This window comes from Cucurbitaria berberidis (genome assembly GCF_010015615.1).
Source record: "Cucurbitaria berberidis CBS 394.84 unplaced genomic scaffold K460scaffold_3, whole genome shotgun sequence".
In the NCBI taxonomy this organism is placed as follows: Eukaryota; Fungi; Ascomycota; class Dothideomycetes; order Pleosporales; family Cucurbitariaceae; genus Cucurbitaria; species Cucurbitaria berberidis.
Window position 1 is genome coordinate 5,465,539 of NW_024468937.1, and position 18,411 is coordinate 5,483,949.

At 49.0% G+C, this 18,411-nt stretch overlaps 8 protein-coding genes and 1 non-coding gene across 9 annotated transcripts; 3 read left to right on the forward strand and 6 right to left on the reverse strand.

Moving 5' to 3' along the window:
• Positions 1-3: 3 nt before the first annotated feature.
• K460DRAFT_314067 (uncharacterized protein) lies at positions 4-1,171 on the reverse strand. Its single transcript, XM_040930264.1, has one exon. The coding sequence runs from the start codon at positions 1,153-1,155 to the stop codon at positions 148-150; it is 1,008 nt and encodes a 335-aa protein (XP_040789103.1). The 5' UTR covers positions 1,156-1,171; the 3' UTR covers positions 4-147.
• A 461-nt stretch (positions 1,172-1,632) lies between these two features.
• K460DRAFT_t39 lies at positions 1,633-1,749 on the reverse strand. The gene has a single exon. It is a non-coding gene; the product is annotated as a tRNA-Leu (tRNA).
• A 27-nt stretch (positions 1,750-1,776) lies between these two features.
• K460DRAFT_367294 (mitochondrial cytochrome-like protein b2) lies at positions 1,777-3,869 on the reverse strand. Its single transcript, XM_040933552.1, has 3 exons — positions 3,617-3,869; positions 2,358-3,567; positions 1,777-2,306 (listed from the first exon to the last, which is right to left on the reverse strand). The coding sequence occupies exons 1-3, from the start codon at positions 3,761-3,763 to the stop codon at positions 2,164-2,166; spliced, it is 1,500 nt and encodes a 499-aa protein (XP_040789104.1). The 5' UTR covers positions 3,764-3,869; the 3' UTR covers positions 1,777-2,163.
• Positions 3,870-5,965: 2,096 nt separating this feature from the next.
• K460DRAFT_367295 (uncharacterized protein) lies at positions 5,966-7,650 on the reverse strand. Its single transcript, XM_040933553.1, has 5 exons — positions 7,301-7,650; positions 7,182-7,244; positions 7,050-7,126; positions 6,703-6,995; positions 5,966-6,649 (listed from the first exon to the last, which is right to left on the reverse strand). Exons 1-5 carry the CDS (start codon positions 7,449-7,451, stop codon positions 6,022-6,024), a joined length of 1,212 nt encoding a protein of 403 aa, XP_040789105.1. The 5' UTR covers positions 7,452-7,650; the 3' UTR covers positions 5,966-6,021.
• A 1,487-nt stretch (positions 7,651-9,137) lies between these two features.
• Positions 9,138-11,402, forward strand: K460DRAFT_417601 (uncharacterized protein; the record flags this gene model as incomplete). Its single annotated transcript, XM_040937894.1, has 3 exons — positions 9,138-9,625; positions 9,673-10,078; positions 10,130-11,402. The coding sequence occupies 3 exons, from the start codon at positions 9,138-9,140 to the stop codon at positions 11,234-11,236; spliced, it is 2,001 nt and encodes a 666-aa protein (XP_040789106.1). The 3' UTR covers positions 11,237-11,402.
• Positions 11,403-12,551: 1,149 nt separating this feature from the next.
• On the forward strand, positions 12,552-13,616 carry K460DRAFT_282377 (uncharacterized protein; the record flags this gene model as incomplete). The annotated part of the gene is made up of 1 exon (XM_040928564.1): positions 12,552-13,616. The coding sequence occupies one exon, from the start codon at positions 12,552-12,554 to the stop codon at positions 13,614-13,616; it is 1,065 nt and encodes a 354-aa protein (XP_040789107.1).
• Positions 13,617-14,052: 436 nt separating this feature from the next.
• K460DRAFT_386735 (uncharacterized protein) lies at positions 14,053-15,657 on the forward strand (the record flags this gene model as incomplete). The annotated part of the gene is made up of 2 exons (XM_040935620.1): positions 14,053-14,163; positions 14,263-15,657. The coding sequence occupies 2 exons, from the start codon at positions 14,053-14,055 to the stop codon at positions 15,655-15,657; spliced, it is 1,506 nt and encodes a 501-aa protein (XP_040789108.1).
• An 84-nt stretch (positions 15,658-15,741) lies between these two features.
• K460DRAFT_367297 (uncharacterized protein) lies at positions 15,742-17,207 on the reverse strand. The gene has a single exon (XM_040933554.1). It carries the CDS (start codon positions 17,087-17,089, stop codon positions 15,863-15,865), a length of 1,227 nt encoding a protein of 408 aa, XP_040789109.1. The 5' UTR covers positions 17,090-17,207; the 3' UTR covers positions 15,742-15,862.
• Positions 17,208-17,516: 309 nt separating this feature from the next.
• On the reverse strand, positions 17,517-18,371 carry K460DRAFT_377714 (S-adenosyl-L-methionine-dependent methyltransferase; the record flags this gene model as incomplete). Its single annotated transcript, XM_040935001.1, has 1 exon — positions 17,517-18,371. One exon carries the CDS (start codon positions 18,369-18,371, stop codon positions 17,517-17,519), a length of 855 nt encoding a protein of 284 aa, XP_040789110.1.
• Between the last annotated feature and the right edge of the window lie 40 nt (positions 18,372-18,411).

The following is an 18,411-nucleotide window of genomic DNA, read 5'->3' on the forward strand; positions in this document are numbered from 1 at the left end:
ACACCGGGTATCTCTGCTGTGTCTAGATGAACATGCTCAGCTCCGTCGTGGTATCCAAGAACGCCGCTACATATCAATTCACACAAGCTATCCTCTTCAAGTCATAAAGCCCAAGCGCCACAATGGAAACTATCTCAGAGCCATTAGCTACTGCTCGCGAAACCCATTAGAATAGTTGAATCGGCGCTCTTGCGGCTTGAAACGCCGTGCGCCACACAGAACCAGATTGTCGCTGCCTTTTGATGTCCGGCCAAAAGTTAAGTCTGCTCCATATTGATCCCATGTCTCAGTCGGCGAGACCTGGATAGCAACGCGTCGTCGCAGTCCCTGACGAAGAACCCCTTTGACTTGATCTACTAGCTCAGCAGCCTCATCAATAGGACGCTTGACTTGGAATCGTACGCGCTTGAACGCCTTCGGCTCCCGGAGTCCTGTTGCTGTTGCACGGGTGTGGACGTTCACCTCAATATGGCGCCATCTCGAACTGAAGACGACTTGGAGAGACAAGCGTTTGAGGTTTTCCAAGTGGCGAAGGCTCTGCAAGACCACAAGCCACGGTTGGCTGACAGGAAAGCCTAAAGTAGACAGGTGTGATTTCAGCGCGTCGCATTGGTCCATGTAGAAGTAGTCGACTTCAAGAAAAAGGTCCAGGCGTTCAAGATTCATGCAATCGGCGAGCAGGCTCCAGAGCTTGAGGGCTTGCTCAAACTTTGGACGATGCGGACTGCTGTCCTCACTAACCGTCAGTCTCAGATGGCGCAGGCTCCAACGACCGGTTTCTCCAATGTTCTCGAGAAAGTGGATGTAGACTTGAACATAGTCGGGGTCGGAGGTAAATTTCTGCCTGGTCTTTATCTCAATGAAATTGTTGGCGAAGAAGTAGGAACGCGCTTCTCGTCGGATGTAGTGATCAAGGCTGCTGAGGACTTCAAGTGCTTGGAGTGGTGTTCGACCTTCTACGAGACAAGCACGAGGAGTCTGGAAACGTCGTGAAGTTTCGTCGTATGTCAGCGTGACAGGACCTTTCCATCTCAGTGTCTGCGCATACGTGTTATTACGAAGCTCCGCTGGAAGAGATGCGAAGCCTAGGTTGGTTGGCTCGGCCCTCGTAGAGCCTTCCTGGATAGAGGTAGGCCTGCTTTGGAAAGAACCCATGGTAGCGAGATCGAACATGAGAGTATACTCGTAGTTGATATTTTGCTGTATGAGTGGACTATAGACGAGGAGTAGAATGAAGAGTCCTTCTTTTGCAGTGCATGCGCTCCAAATTGTAACAGGAGGCATTACACGCGACGCGTCGCAGTACTGTAGCTTACGGGGCACGCATGGTTGCTATAGCAAACCTAATTTCACTATTGTCGAACATTCACTTATTGAAAGCTTTCCTGTAATACATACGAAAAATAAAGCAACCAGTTTCATGCTATAGCGACAAGAACAAGTTTGGAAGAGAAAGTTGAGGAGATAGCTTTCGTCTCAACTGGGACTGGATGGAGTATTTGTGTTGCTCTACCCCGCATGCACCGATCTGCAGATTCGCGTAATCGCTCACGTGACGATCCCTTCACGCCCATGCCCACAAAAGGGCAAAAATAGTATTCCTGGGTTGCCTGCCTTACGGCAGACGAATGCTGATGAGAGTGGGACTCGAACCCACGCCACTTTCGTGACCAGGAAGCAGGGAAATAAACCTTGCGTTGCTAAGGAGAAACCTTAACCTGGCGCCATAACCAACTCGGCCATCTCACCAATGATTTGATGGAAGATTTTGAGATTAAGGGCAATATATTGACACGCTGGCTGCAGTAGAAGAGAACTGGTGGGGCAGAGGGGAAGGCACTGAGCGCTGAGGGGTAAGAGAATTTTACCGCAGGGTCCGGCGATGTCCGGCACAAGCAACAACGCGACCCAAAGTCTTCGTGAATAATCGGAAGGCCAAGAAACCACCAGATTAAGCAAACAATATGTTGAGACATTCCGTTCGATACCCGTAACCATTACGTCCGACTAGCGAATGAACATCACGTTCAGATTAGATTTTACAAATCAAGGAGACTAATATGGAAAACGAGGAGTGCATATTCAAGTAAGAGATCACTCGACAAATTGGACCTGACTTCCAGACTTTAGCTGAACAGCGTGCTTTGATGGACTCTGGACATTCTACAGCCGGCTCTTAATACTCAGTTGCTCGGGACGCCACATCTCGTTCAACAGCCGGCTCGCGTTGACCATTTCTGGCCTACACTGATCCAGCGATGTGATACCGAGCAAGCGCATGCCCGTCTGGAGCTCTTCGGCCAGCACTGTTATATCTTAGTTCCAATAATCTTGGTCTTGTGGAGTTTCGGACTCACCATCCACACACCGCTCAACGCCTTTTGTACCATACGCTCCGAGGGCGTACAAGAACGGCCTGCCGACTCCGACCGCTGTGGCACCCAGACATAGCGCCTTGAGTACATCATTTCCATCTCGCAAACCGCCATCCAGGAATATCTCCAATTTCCCAAGGACTTCGGGGCAGTATGCCCGGATCTCCAGCAGCGTCATTAATGCGCTCGGTGCGGTGTGCAGTTGTCGTCCGCCATGGTTGCTCAACAAGATACCGTTACAGCCATACTCCATCGCAAGCTTTGCATCTTCAGCGCATTGAACTCCCTTCAGCACAATCGGCCCTTCCCACTCTTTCCGTATCCATTCCAGATCTTCCCACGTCGTATGCGGGCTCAGCTGCCCCTGCACTGGTCTACCACCCATCGCAGGCGCAAAAGCGTTGTCTCCGCCAGCCTCCCACCCCGCTGTACTCTCTTCTGCAATCCCAACAGCGAGCGCTTCTTCGGCTTGGAGATAGCGGTCCGCTGTCCTCTTACCCAAAACCGGCGTATCAACCGTAATCCAAAGCCCCTTGAATCCGCAACTCTTCACGATGCTCATGAGTTGGATAGCTTTTTGCCGATCTACAGGCATGTAATACTGATAAAACAATTCTGTCGGACTGCCGTTCTTCAATCTCCCCTGCTCCTCAACAAAACATTGCATAATCTGCTCGCTGGACTTCGAACTCGCTGTACTGACAACTACATGCGCTCCTTTCCTTACGGCGCCTCGGATCATTTCTGGCTCTGCACCAGCATGGATCGCACCCATTGTCCCCATGGGTGAAATGTAGAATGGATACGGTGAGCTGTGCCCGAAGATTCTGCGCCGCGTATCGACATCACCTACATTGCGCATAACACGCGGGCGGAACGAGATGCGGCCCCAGTCATCGAGGTTACGTTTAAGTGACAACCCGGTGTTTGCGGATGTAGAGGCGTAGGTGTAAGATTTGTGGGGTAAGACGGCTTTTGCTGCCTTCTCGAAATCGCTTGCTGTGACGCAGAGCGATAGATGCGGGACTTCCTTCGAATCATCTATGTCAGAAACTGGTGCTGCCTTCTCTTTCTCGGGCTGTCGGAGCTGACCAAAGGTATTAGGGTTAATGGGTCCAACAAGGGCATCGGACGGTAGGTAATCGGTCAGGTAATCTAGTGGGTGGTAATTTTTGAACTCTTCCGTCGCATCCTGCTCAGCCGTCAACAACAGTGCTTTACACTATTCCCTTCCCACTTACCGTTCCGGCATTCTTCAATATTATGGGTGCCCCACCTGGATGCTCGGACAGAAAGCTGGTGACATCATACGCTTTGGAGTCTAGCACTATCCAACAGGAGTTTTTGCTATTGTGCTTTGCGACCTCAGCTCCATCGACATGACCCATCGTTCTAACCCTTACGAAATCTTGCGTTGGACATACAATTCGTGAACGATTCAAGCTTGGCCAACCGTCGAGGAGGCATTTGAGGGGAGGCGTGGGGTTAGCCGATAGCCCGGGAATAGCGCCATCTTTCGGCAAGGCCGACATCGCGTGCGGGTAATCTACAAGCGAAGGATACGAGCTCATCATAATCTCCATCACCAGCTTGATCCGTGTCACTAATTTTTTTAAGGCCGCGAAAAGATCGTATTACTAGTCAGGAGAACTGGAAATCGCCCCACTTCGCTTTCCTCACGCCTGGTTGAGAGCGTGTACGCTCTCGATGGCCCTAGCTATTCATGTACCCAGGGTGGCTGGTCAAAAGACTATCTTACCTTGTCAATCTTTCCCAAGCCGTCTACTCTATGAACCCGTCCGTCGTCTTCCCCTTGGGGCTTCGTACCTATGCATTTGTTGTTGTTGCCCCTGACTGGAAAGGGAAAAGACCCATTCACTACGACTGTGCCACAATCCTACAGGACGGACGCGGGATTTATGCAACCCGAACCTGCATGGCGTCTTACTGCGCTAGGAAGGTGGCTTATCGACATGACACACTGCCGCTATAATAGATATTTTGCGACAAAGTCTCAACGGGTGTACTTAAAATGATGCCCGTGGAGGGTGGTATTGCGGTTGCGCGGACCGGCTAGGGCGATAACTGCCCGACAAGAGGATTAGACAAGTAGAAAACAATTTTTATGAAGGCTTTTGGCCCTACAAAGTTGACGCGTCTTCAATAAGGAAGCGTAAAGATGGATTATTCGGCACAGGCTTAATGCGCACTTACATATGAGGAACAACAGGATGATAGAGAAAGCTTTAAATTTTCGTGACGGTAAATTTACATACAAAGGGTATCATAATCTGAATCGCATTGCGAATGGGAATTGAAGAGGACCCCAAATCCGATCCCAAAGCCTGTCCCGGCTTTATATCCAACCTGTCCAGCCCGAGCCGCTTGTGTAAACTAAATTTTGTATTAATTATTTATATTTTCCTTATAGGAAACTTTATTAATTATTACTAATTAAGTAAATTAATAATAATAAGCACTAACTAATTAACTATAATAATAATAATAATAGCAATAATAATAGTAGCTATAATGCAATATAATAATTTTTTTTATTTTTTTAATAATAATAGTACTGCTTTTACTTATTCTAAATAGCTAGCTTTAGTATAACTAAGTATAATATTATTATTATTTAAATTTTACTTGCTTTTTTTTAAAAGCAAGCATAAAACTTAATTTTATTTTTATTTTTATTTTTTTTTTTATTTGCGAGCTTATTAAAAGCGTTTTTTTATAAAAAAAATTTTATTATTACTACTATAGTAGTATTGCTAAAAGTAGCATGCCTAAGTATTAAGTAAGTAAATATATAAATAAAAATAATTTTTATATTATTTATATAAGCTTTTAGCTTGCTATAAGTAGTAATAATTTAAATATTAATAATACTAAATTGCTTAAAATAGCGCCTTTTAAACTATAATAGTAATATATAAAAATTATTAAAAGTAAAATATAATTTAGTAGTTTATAAAGCAATAAATTTAATAGTGCTAGTACTAATATTAGTAGTAGTTTAAAAAATTGCAAAGTATAAGTAATAAAATAATTTATTTAAAATAAAAATATAATAATTATTAAAAGTAAATATTATTTTATAATTAATAATAAATAATAGATAATAGTAGTAGATAAAAATAATAAATAAAAGATATAAATAATATTTTTTAAATAAAATAGTTATTTGCCTAAAAAGTTATAGCTTTTTAAAAAATATTTTAAAAAGCTTAATAATAATAATAATAATAATAATTTATAATTATATTTTTACTAAACTTAGCTTAAGGCAAGGTTAATAGTACTTTTAATAAAGCTATATTATTAAAAAATAAAAGCTAGTTTTTAAAGCGGCGTTAGTATATTAAGTTTTTAGCTAAGCTATTATACTTATTAAGCTTAAATATTAATTACTTATAATAAATAAAATTAGTATTTTTATATATACTTATATTTTATTATATTTTTTATGTTTTTTTTTTTACTAGTAGAGGGGATTTACTAGTTTAGACTATTTGTGTTTATTTTGTAATACTTTATTTTATTGTTTATATAAAACTCTATAAAATTATATCCAACCTATTCTTCGCCACCTTTCCTGCGTCTCGTCGAAGCACTACATGCCTATGCGCCGCAAACAAAACATTCAAACGATATGCGCAGGACTTGCAGCAGGTCTACTCGCTCGCGGCGAATCCTGTGCCGATTCCCCTGCAACTGCCCCTCTATCAACTGTCCACTCGACACTCTTCATGATTCCCTGGTTCGGATCCGAGATGATCTGCTCATCACTCTTCGCATCGTCATCTCTTCCTACAGCCCCTTGTTGCCACCGCCAATCATTCTTCATCTCGTAATCTTCATTCGTAGCACTAATGCGGTCCAAGTCATCGTACCCAGTATTCCCAGTATTGTACTGACTTCTAACGCGCCTAGAAGAATTGACGTTCGATTGGTTTCCGTATCCGTAGGCATTACCGGAGCTCTTCTTCGAACTTGAGCGCTCGAACGAAGGGCGGAGATAGGGTATGAAACGGCTGAGGATGTATTTGATGGTTGGGCCGCAAGCACCTATTATAGCGACACTGGACTCGATGGCAGAGTAAGCGGACTCTACACTGTAGCTGCTGCTCTTGCCTTTGAAGGCACCAAGAAGCCATAGTAGGCGGGCTATACCGATGGCGATGACGATGAAACCGAGGGAGAGAAATGCTATCGTGATAATCTTGCGCTTTATCGGCATCTGCAAATCCCAGATTATCCATGTTGGAATTCTGAGTGCTCGTCAGCCGTGGAATCGCTTGATTGATGCCAGAGAAGAACTTACAGAAGAACAAGGAAATCCGTGATAATCACAACGGAAATATTACCAATGACATATAAGTACGGATCATAACAGCTTCCGGGGAGATGTGGATTCCACGCCTTTTTTACAGGTAGGCAAGGAACTGCGCCGATGACGGTCGCTGAAACCATGTAGACTGCATTGATAACTTGAAGGGCCACGATAGCCCGTTTGATCCAAGGATTATGCGATCGAAGCTTGTACAGACTCCATAAGAAGGAAGCCTTGACTACGCAGACACAAGGATTGTATTCCAGACCCAAGGCGTATCGAAGCTGTTCAGGGAAGCGTCAACACTGGGATTTCACTCTCGTTCGGTGAACGCATACCTTGGCGGCGTAGACCATGTCGATAGATTTGAACGGTACATCTTTAGCATGATACCCAGTGTACATAGCTACCGAATCTGTGTTCTCGTCAGTGATCAGTTGATCGGGACCAATACTGGGTTGGAGACTTACACAGGTGGACAATGATACTGTTGCCCAGTGTAAGGATCCACGCGACTGCGATCAGGGCATCATCTGAACAACGATCGTCAGTAAGGGTACGCTTCATGGAAAAGATCAGCAATTCCTACCCCCTCCTAGTAGATGATCTTTCCACTTTCTCCAGAACCTGACCAAGAGCACGGCCAATGCGATCGCTGGGAAAAGGTACAAGAGGGCGACGAGGGCTGGTTGTAGCCCTGGGTCGACGCCCGACATATCTGGCTTCGCTGGAGCCGACATGATGGTCGTTGGAAGTGACAATGAGCCAGTGAAGGCACACGAGAAAGTATTCCGACACAAAGAACAACGAGCGACAAAAAGGCAATCTTTCTACCATACAGCTGTAGATGAACTTGTGGGGGATCGAAGGCATTTCTCCTGCACGACCCTCGTGTTCTCGTGTTCTGGCCTTTTCCAACGTATCCTAGATGAAGTTTCCGGTTCAGCGATGCCGCAAACATCCTCCCTATCCGTCTCAGAACTAACACTATGCCGCCTACGTAGGTGACCCGACAGGCGCACGGAATAATCTCGAAGCGAGGTGTACCTACTGCTGTGCCTGCATGACCATCTTACCAGTTCGGCTAAGAACATATGTAATGAGCCAGTAGGAATGTATCCATGGAATCCGTGGCGTGAACGGGAGTCGCAGCCGGCTGTGGCCGGATCCAAGCTTCTATTCAGAACTGGGCAAGTTCCATGCATTTAGAAGCAACGAAGGATCGAGTATTACTGCGCTTGTGTGATCAAGGGCTAGTTGATTACCATGTGATAAGTGGTGCATAAAATGTGTCAGTACCACCAAATTTCGACATTGCATGACCTCGACCTTGGTCCTGGCAATGTTCTTTGTGGTGGAGAAACTTCTGTAAACCTTGAAGACGACAAAGTTGCTAGACTTTGGATGAGCAAGCATCTTGGACGTCGTCCCGGTTCCGCCGTGCAAATCCGACTACGGTATGTCCCAGGAATAACATGACTCGGAAGTGGAGCAATCTCCTCCCGTTCGCCCATGTATTTCCAATGTCCCAAGACACGGGAGGTTCTCGCCACGAAATTGGAACCTTTTCCAGAGACATCGTTAGAGCCCCACCAATCAGACGTAAGTGCCTCCCTGCTGCCCCACAACCAGCCGTGTCCGAGACTAGTCTCTAATAGACGCTTACAGGAATTTAGTTTAGCGCCAGCTATGCGCAATCTGTGGAAAAGCTAACGGACCGTACCTTTTCTGGCTCTACTAGCGGTCCCAGCTTCGCGGAGTGATAATGCTTTCGAAGAGCCCATCGTACGACCGAAACGCGAACCCCCAAGGTCTCGAGGTAAACAATTTGGTGTGGACCCACGAGGGAGTGGCTAGAATTTGTGCTTCTGACGCTGATATAATCAAGATGATTCGAAAGCGACTAACCTTAGCAGTGGTTAGCAGTGGCTTATCGGGGGGCCCACATTGGGTATTTACCCTCCATGCCTAGTAAATGTGCTGACTTGGAGCTATACTCTGTATAGCTGTGCTTCATAAATCGCGAGATATGGCATGCAAAGAAAGACGATAATCGCATCCTTCGCCTGACTCTAACCGGGATAGGAGGGGCATCTGCGTTGCTGTGAGTACATCAACCCCAACGCATCCTCACCCTTGCACCCGTGGCGTTCTAGACGAGAGTCTCCTGACTGCGCCCCATGCTTGCGTAGTGGGGAACCTCAAGAATGCCCTTTCCTCGTTCCTGTCGGGCCAGCACCAAAATGCGAAAACCCAAGGTCTCGGTAGATGACTGCCGAGACAGCACTTATTCGCCGCCGCATGCGCAACTAGGGTAGTGACTTGATCGTATAAAAACCTACGCAGAGCCGCAGAAACGTGGCAGCCAGAGGTTTTTCGTCCAATTACCTCTGACCTCCCTAATTCCAGTATATCGTTCTTTCAACATGCTGGCAAAGTCATTCACTCTTTCGTTGGCCTGTGCCGCTCTCGCGACGGCGCAGAGCTCCGCGGTTCCCTCGCTCACGGCTTCAGTGGCACCCGCCGCTGAGACTGTCGCTGTCGATACTACACCCGCAAACGTTCCTTTGTTTAAGGCGGAGGTCGTGCAATTGACGGACAACGTCGTTGCTGATATTCAGAACAACCCCGATCTCACCAAGTATGCTTCGCTCTTCGAGTTCGAGGATAGCAAGAACTCAACCTTGAGTGATCGCGCGCGCCGTGTCCGCCGATCATATCGTTGCAAGACAATGCCCGGTGATTTCCTCTATCCTGGACAGTTCGTCTGGGGCATTTTCGACCTGTTGCTCGGTGGGGCTCTAGAGAAGATTATTCCCATTGGCTCGGTCTGCTACAAACAATCTGAGTACAATAACTACGATGCGGCAAAGTGCGCGGCTCTCGTGCAAGGCGTTGAGGCCGAGTCGACCTAGTAAGCTGACCCACCGCAAGTTATAGCACAATTAGTAACAATCATAGCTACAAGGACAATGGTGCTCTGATGAACCCTTTGTATTACGGAATGACTTGCGATATCCCCAATTCTGGAAACTATGCCAATGGCACTTGCACTCAAGGTGGATACTCTGAATATGCCGTCAAGGTCAGCAACGTCGCGCAGATTCAGTTGGCTGTAAACTTCGCTCGATCGCTCAACCTCCGCCTGGTTGTACGGAATACCGGCCATGACTACAATGGCAGGTCAGTTGGAAAGGGTGCTCTTAGCATCTGGACCCACAACCTGAAGACAATCCAGTACATCCAGCAATACTCGAGCCCCACATATTCCGGTCCTGTATTCAAGGTCGGAGCTGGTGTGCAGGGCTTCGAGCTATACCAGGCCGCTGAGAAGTATGGGGTGTCCGCCATAGCTGGTATTTGTTCTGTGAGTAGGATATGTCCAGCGCTGAACGGAAGACTTGCTAACGTATTATAGACTGTCGGTGTCTTCGGTGGTTACTCGACTGGAGGTGGCCACTCACCACTAATGCAGCTGTTCGGTCTTGGTGCAGACCAAGTTCTTGCTCTTGAGGTTGTGCTCGCCAACGGACGCTTCGTTACTGTAACTCCCTCTGTCAACAGCGATCTCTATTGGGCAATGCTCGGAGGCGGCGGGGGCACTTTCGGCATCATCACCTCTGCTGTTGTCAAAGTCCACCGCAAGGTTCCTGTCACCACGGCCTCCTGGACCCTGATGACTTCCCCGACTGTCACCCCCGACAAGTTCTGGGAGGCAGTCAAGTTCTTCTGGGATAGTTTCCCCGCCTACAACGAGGCCAAGACCTACTCTTGGTTCACACTGATGAGACTCGCTCCAGGCACGTACTTGTGGTCCATGAACCCTTTCTTCTCCACCGACAAGACCGTTGCGGAGACCAATGCTCTCTTGAAGCCCTTCTTCGACAAGTGTGCTGAGCTCGGCATCCAGCTTAATGCAAACACGACACACTATGACAGTTTCTATCCAGCGTACGATGCCACGTGGGGTAAGAACAACTTTCACGTTGGTCGCGCTGGCGCCACACCAGGCAACCGCATGCTTCCCACAGAGAACTGGGCGAATGAGCAAATCCGTGGCGACACTTTCGCCGCGCTGCGTAAGGCTGTCGACAGCGCATTGTTGTTGAACGGCTACCACCAGCACCCTGCTGATGACCAGAACAAGGGCCTCAACTCGGCCAACCCCCAATTCCGCAAGACGCAGAGCATGATCGTCGCCGTTAACTCGATCACTGATCTAACAGCTGCGGGGTGGAAGGCTGGTCTGAAGCAGCTGACTGACAATATCCTCGGCCCTCTTCGCCAGGTTACTCCTACTGGTGGTGCTTATGGCAACGAGGCCGATATTGGAGAGCCGGACTGGCAAAACGCTTTCTGGGGTGAAAACTACCCGAGGCTCCTGAGCATCAAGCAGAAGTACGACCCCAGCATGCTCTTCTACGTCCACCACGGTGTCGGTACAGAGGGGTGGCGCATCGAGGACAACGGCATCGTTGGCGTGCAGTCGACGGATGGCCCTCTATGCCGCGTATCGGAATGGTAGTCGTGTCGCAAAAAGTGCTATCTTCATGTAAATATTTTAACGCAATTACACTAATGCCATCATTTGAGGGATACTCTTATTCGTGATCTTGTGAGTCAATCTTGAATGGTAATCCTAGTGATGAGAGGATTTTCAAAGCGCCTATGCTCTAGTTGAGCTATCGCTGGGTCTGCAAAGGTACTCTGAGTGCGGAGATGGTTGTAACTACATTGAATCTTGTGAGGTTTACAGATGCTTGGCTCGATCCTGGGGGGGGCTTCCAGAACACACTGTCCCAGCGATCCTGTAGAAGAAGCGACAGCAATAGGCGCCTCTCCGTCCAGACCCACTCTATTTCGCGTTGTGGGCTTTCATATGTGCCGTGGTGGATAGGGCTGTGCAACGCTTCTGATGCACGAGCGGAGTGCGGCCGCGCCTCCGTCCCAAGGCCTCGTCACCAGTGTACGCCTTTCCTACAAGATCGATAAGCGGTGGGAAAGTCGATGCGATGCGCATAATCCCGTAGTCGCAAGGGTTTGTCTGTGAGAAGGCTGCCTGTACAGTCCTGTGCGCAATGCGGCGTGTCGCAGCCGATTGGTGAGGCTTCAACTGTCTGGCAAGTGTGTCGTGCGTTGCTTGGCGACTCCGCTGCAGGCAGGCCTACACGATTAGTCACTGCCAGCAGTCTGCCATGGCGATGCTTGACGGGATGTAAAACAATCAAGATTCTCGTCCCCCGCTCTGCTCTACCTTGTGCGACTCCCATCTTTCGATTATTGCGCGTTCATCGTTCGTTCCTGAGTGCCAATTCCCGGAAGCATCACCATCCGCGGCGGAATCCTGGACATCCAATACCAACCAGCATGTGCCCCTTCAGTGAGTAAATAGGGCCCTAATAAGGCATCCAATTGCTAATAAAACAAAGCTTCACTACCTGCTGGTGAGGGACCGAGTCACTGCTCGCCCACAGCCGTCAAGGACTGGCACCCTAGGCGAAAGTCGGTATCGAATGCTTGCGAACGATGTCGACGAAGAAAGATAAAATGCGACGGTGAAACGCCTTGCTCGACGTGTAAACGGTTCTCATTACAATGTGTGAGAACGCAAAAGCCAAAAGATGTCGTGGCATCGTCAGTGGGCCCCTTCTGTCGCCTTGTCGCGAAATCACGTGATGATGCACTGGCTTACCTCACGAAAAGGGAACATAGAGAAGCTCTTGAGGGTCGAATACGTACGGAGCCTCGCTAAATGAATCGCTTATGTGATTATACACTAACATCCTATTCCACCTTCAGATCATCTAGAAGCGCAATTAGCAGCCCATGTTAATGCACCCATGCATGGCATGGAGTCCATCGACCGAAGTCTTATGGCAGCCACACCAACTTCTTTTGACTGGCAAAGCCCACCACCTCATCTCAATATTGATACGACAATTCCAGCCTCCTTCACTGCGGACGATCTAGACCTGGGAAGCTTCTCAGCTGGGGGCAGCATGCCATCCATTGAGATAAACGAATGTGAGCCTTTCCCCAGCTTTGCATCGCCATCTTCACCAGTACCTTCATTTTGGTCAGATACCACGCGCGCCTCGTCTCCCGATATGCCGCCCACGTCCGCGCCGTCCCAATTAGCCACGATATTGCAGTATCCGTCAAACAGCAAGCCATTTGTGTCACCAGTGGAACCGCATACGGCGCCATCATGGGAGTTTATGGCCCAGGCGAGCTCTAGTCATCTCAAACCTGAAGCTACCGGCAGCCGAGGACACTCCAGAAAGACATCCGCATCGTCGCTTTCGCTTGATAGCGACAATCAGGTCATGTCGCCAATCCCAGAAGTCGAGGACGACCTGCTGCCCCTAGCACCCACGCCATGTTTACCTCGACAAGGCCTATTTGCTGCCAGTCGTACAGAAAGCCCAGCGCTGGGTTCTTCACGGTCAAGCTTCACAGACCGCAGCCGGGCCCTTGCAACTACTCCGCTACCAAGTCGCTTCGAGGCAGAAACACTCACCACTGAATTCGTGCAATACCTCGAATCACTGGAATACAGGCCATATTCGATCTCACCGCAATTATTTTCTCGGTTCTGCGAAGCTGTGTATCCGAATCCGCAGCGAACGGTATCCATGGAGCTTTCTACCTCGATTCCAATGGCCCGCTGTCATGTTTTCCTTGCAATGGCCATCGCTATGAAGGTGCGCATCAAAGACTCTCCCGAGAACACGAATGCTTTGCTCAACACTTGTTATGAGCTGGCAATGCAACAAACAACGTCGTCTACCTTTTGGCAGGAAAATGGAGGGGTTGAGGCAGCTCAGCTACTGTCGATTTTCGCATCTATCCGAAACACCTCTAGCAGTGAACCGAGGCCTTTGCAGCAGTCGTTTTCTTGGTAACAGGCACTTCCATCCACTTGTTACCGCTTTTGAATGTCCTTTCCTTCATTTCTCTATCATTGTTGTTTTTGTTTTGTAAGTTTTGAAATCTTTTGTTTGACGATTAAAAGTATATAGCATTCTCCTAGCAATAGAAACGACATAACGAACAGCATCATTTCTCCGTCATACCTCAGCGTTCATATCTCAGCTTTGTGACTTCAGATTCATTCTGTCACGTTTCCACGCACAGCTTACACATGATGTCATCGTACATATTGCAGCCTAGTGAGGAGCCACCATTTTATACCTGGCTATTGCCTGGTCTATCTAGTTCTAAAGTCGCCCCCGTTAGCCTGGAAAGAACTTTAACATATAAACTCAGCTAACCACACTTGCGCTTACAGTCTCGGTTACCATCGCAACTCCAATTCATACTTTCGATCTCTCCAGCATCATGCCATCAATTCCTCTGCCTCTAATCCCCTGGTCCAGAACAACCCTTCTCACGGCCCGTACCTCGCTAGGTGCATCTGTCACTGTTCAACAGACAGCGCTCGACCTCTTCGTGCTCGGCTATCCACATCTAGCCAACACGCTCATTGATGCTCTCTACCAACACAGTCATGGCATCGAGTTCGTACTCACAAGACCGGAACTCATGAAGTCGCTCTACGATGCATGGGATGGAACCCAAACTCTGCCAATCTGCATCAGCGCCCCGGATCCAGATAAAATCTTCAATGGTCGCGACTCGGATAACCAGCCGAGCAAAAGGCGCTGGGAGGAACTTGGTACAGCTTGGGTCGAAGGTCTCCCCGAGGAGATGAGGAAGAGGGCTCGAGAAGGAAAGCTAAACGCTGAAGATCTGAAGGTGGCTAGAGAGCAAATGCGTGCATCTCAAGATCGTGGGACTGAGGGGAAGGATCTGACAATCGGCGCGGTCGTGCAAATTGCCATGTTAGCAGGCGATGAAGAACAGGCAAGAGAGTTGATTGAGAACCATGTTACCGGTTTATATCGACATATGCAGGAATTGTGGGATGACCCTGAAGTCGACGAGCGAGAGACAAGGAAGTGGCTAGGCGATCACCTGGGTCTGCATCATTCGCCCGAAATCTGGAAGATCCTAAAGAACACCGCGCTTGGGGAGGCTCTTAATGTCGACGAAGAGGCACTTGGAGCATTCGTTAACGAGGGCTGTAATCTCATCAGACAGCGCTTTACACAAGGGCCTACACGTCCATTCGCCAACAAGTCCATCTCGGAATTACTCCAGATCCTCGACGAGAGCTACGTCGCAGCACGCAAAGCCAATCCCGAAGCAGGCGAGCACATGTCCATCCTCAGCATCGCCGAGATCCCATCGAGTTTTCTCAAAGGACCCGCCACAGCGCATCAGATCACCGAACTGGAGGAACGCCTGAAACAGCACGCAGCACCAGATTCTGACGACGACAATGAAGACGACGATAATGACGACTACTCACCAATTCTCACTGATGAACATCTTCCAGACGACTACAAAGACTTCCTACGCCAAAGCAACGGGTTCTACGTCGACGAACCCGCCGATTCCACCGGCCTATTCTACGACACCGAAATGGTAGGCACAGACGACACAGACTTCCTGCAAGACATGGATTTCACCCTCTTCCCGTACGAATACACATCCGTTACAGAAATCGACAACATCCCTCTCAACAACTTCGTGTGTTTCTCCATCGGCGCAGGCGGCGACGAAGGCCAAGTCGTCTTGATCCCGCCGAGCTCGGTAAAGCCTGTTTTAGAAGCGTTTGAGAAGACGTATGCGGACGCTAGTGAAGTAAATAAGAGATATTATGAGCGTGCGGCGCTGGATCTTTATGGTGGGTTGGAGGCTCTTAGGCAGGTGGAGTGGCTGTGTGTGGTGTGGTATCATTGGGATCCTGCGCAGAAGATTTGGGGCTCGTTCCGGGGTCATCTCGAACACTGTGTTGAGTATGCGGTGAAGAGGCGGAGGGAAGATGAGAAAGAAGCAGAGAAAAGGGAACATGATGAAGGGAATCTAGCGAACAAATAAACACCAGACGAAACTAACCCTGATATCTAATATCGTACCACATTTCATCACTACTTTATTAGAACTCCACCAAGTGACATATAAGCTCGATTGATAACTTGGAAATCGTTCATTTTATTCATACTCGCTACCATGCAAGTGGACGCCGGTAATGCTACATATTTTACAGCAATTATCCTATCATAGCCACACAGTCTTTGTGCACCTATTTCTTCGAGTCATTCTTCGCCTTCTTCGCGAGCTCCTCAGCCTCATCGCCCTTCTTTTTGAGTACTTCCCCGATCTCGGCGACAGCATCCTTCAACAGCTTCTGCGCCTCATCACCATGCTTTTGCGCAACCTCTTGGAGTTGGCTCAACTTGGGCAGGATCTGGTCACCGCCGGGGATCTTTTTGAGGTACTGCTCGTAGTCGCCCAGGCCAGACTCCTTCGCCTTGTTGGCAGCGCTCTTGACGTACTTCTCGAGATCACCGGCATCACCCTTCTCGACTGCAGACTTGACGCGCTCGTAGAGTTCTTGGACGTTTCCGCCCTTTAGCGCATCGGCGTTCTGCTCAACAAGCTTCTTGACCTCGGGGTTCTTGTCCAGGTAGGGCTTGGCTTGCTCCATTCCCTTGTCCCACGCCTCATCACCCAACTTCTTGAGTTTATCGACCTTCTCCTGCACCACGCTCTTGATCTTCTCGATGTTTGCGGCGCTCACACCAGTCTTGACAATGTCGCTGATCTGCTTCCATGTGCGATCGACCTCCTCCTTTGCCTCGGGGCCGTACTTGTCGCCGTACTCCTTGAGCAAGTCGATGTTGCCACCAACCTTATCCTTCAACGCGGGGTGGTTGTCCAGAATCTGCTGCGAAGCGTCGCCGGCAAGCTCTGCAACGCGGGACAGGTGCTTGGTGAGGACGTCCCAGGTCTGGTGTGCGGTAACGAGACTGACGTCGCCCTTGCTGAGGACCTTGCGCATCTCATCATAAGCTTCGCGGACTATCTTGTCTACCTCATCGCCGTGCTTCTCGCGGATGGCATCAAGGTCGTCGAAGGCCGAATCAACATACGACTTGGCTCCGGGGATGAAAGCAGCGTAGCTCTGGGCGGCATTGCGCAGCCATGCCAATGCCTCGTTAGGCTCGGGTGTCTGCTCTTTGATTTTCTGGGTGGCTGAGTTGACGTAGTCTTTGGTCGTCTTGGTGGCTACAACGAGGTCACGAGCTCCTGATTGACGGTAGAAGATGTAACCAACGACGAGCGCAGCGGTGGCTCCAGAGGCTGCACCAATGGCAGCATGTGATCCTGCGCCTGCGTTGCCAGCGGTTGCTGTGGACTGGAAACGGGGCTGTTGGGCGCGGAATCTAGGGTTTGCTACGCGGCCCGCTGGGCGGCCTGCAGCGCGAGCTGCGAAGCGTGCATTCTGCGTGGCTTGTCTCGAGAACATGGTGATATTAATGTGAGGGCTGTCGGTTCAATTGAAGAGTTAGAGGAAGTTTTCGAGCAATTGAGATGAAATCGAGTCGTTTATGAAGAGGCAATGTTTGATGGTGCAGGAATTGAGCTGGGCTTCGAGGTTTAAAAGAGCAGCTTGTGGCAGGCAAACAGCTTCGTGAGAATGACGTCTGCATGATGATAGGCGTACGCTAAGCCGAATGTGGCTCGTGCGGCTGCAAGGAACTCACTCCCCATTCACGTCATTGGTCTCCACACACGCTAAAACTTAAGCTTAAACGCCCCCGCCCCGCCTTCATCGTGATGTGAACATGCATCAACAAGCAGGTTTCATTCCATCATCAATTGAGATGGGAAAATGAGAACTAAGCTAACGAATGAGCCGCACTTAGCATTGCTGACTAGTGCCGGTAAGTCTCCTACTTGCTCGCAACAGCAACCAACGCAATCATCTCAATGCCCACCACCTCCTCCACCTCTCCCTCCTTGCCAACCACTGGCCTATCAACTTTGACAGCCACCTTCTCAGCAGCGCTCTTAAGTTCCTTTTTAAACTCCACAATCTCTTCATCACTCCACCCCTTCAAAAACGGACTAAACAGATTCACCAAGTTGCCACATATGTCCTCCACACTCTTCGCCGCATAATGCACCTTCTTCTCATGTACTTTGACGTCCTGAAGTCCCGCTTCGCTCAACGTCTTCTCAAGATACGCGGCGGAGAACCAGTCTTCGGAAATCGGGATACGGAACAGGGCAGCGTCGGGCTTGACGACTTTCTGCGCTTGGTGGATGGGCTTCATATAGCCCAAATCCTTCCATGTCGTAACTATAGCAATTCCCCCTGGCTTGAGCGTGCGGTATATCCCCTGGGCGCCTTTTACACCATCTTTGAAAAATAGGATACCCTGATTCGTGATCGAGTGTGTGAAGTGATCGTCCGGGAAGGTAAGATTTTCGCCTGGCACGACGTCGAAGGAAAGGGTCACCGCTGATTTCGTCACTTGGACTGCATGGCGTGCTAGGTCTACCATCCCGGATGCACCGTCTGTGCAGGCGATGCTGAGAGGCACATTGGGATTCTTGGACAAGATCTCTTGAGCGACGATTCCGTTGCCGCACGCATTGTCGAGAACTTTGGAGTCTGCTGCAAAAGAGGGGGCTATGCCGATGAGGTAGCGGGCAAGCTCACGCGTACAGCCTCCAGTCAATACTTCGTACTTTGTGGAAAGATTGTCGAAGTGTTCGATGGCTGTTCCATGTTTATCACTCATTTTGAAGGTTTGGTGGACGAATTGGAGCTGTTTTACGAAA

Coding starts and splice junctions, on each gene's coding strand:
- K460DRAFT_314067 (XM_040930264.1), bottom strand. CDS start 1,155: ATGGGTTCTTTCCAAAGCAGGCCTACCTCTATCCAGGAAGGCTCTACG.
- K460DRAFT_367294 (XM_040933552.1), bottom strand. CDS start 3,763: ATGGGTCATGTCGATGGAGCTGAGGTCGCAAAGCACAATAGCAAAAAC. Junction 3,568..3,616: donor TATTGAAGAATGCCGGAACG/GTAAGTGGGAAG, acceptor ACGGCTGAGCAG/GATGCGACGGAAGAGTTCAA. Junction 2,307..2,357: donor CGTTGAGCGGTGTGTGGATG/GTGAGTCCGAAA, acceptor AAGATATAACAG/TGCTGGCCGAAGAGCTCCAG.
- K460DRAFT_367295 (XM_040933553.1), bottom strand. CDS start 7,451: ATGTCGGCTCCAGCGAAGCCAGATATGTCGGGCGTCGACCCAGGGCTA. Junction 6,996..7,049: donor ACATGGTCTACGCCGCCAAG/GTATGCGTTCAC, acceptor TTCCCTGAACAG/CTTCGATACGCCTTGGGTCT. Junction 6,650..6,702: donor ACGGATTTCCTTGTTCTTCT/GTAAGTTCTTCT, acceptor ACGAGCACTCAG/AATTCCAACATGGATAATCT.
- K460DRAFT_367297 (XM_040933554.1), bottom strand. CDS start 17,089: ATGTTCTCGAGACAAGCCACGCAGAATGCACGCTTCGCAGCTCGCGCT.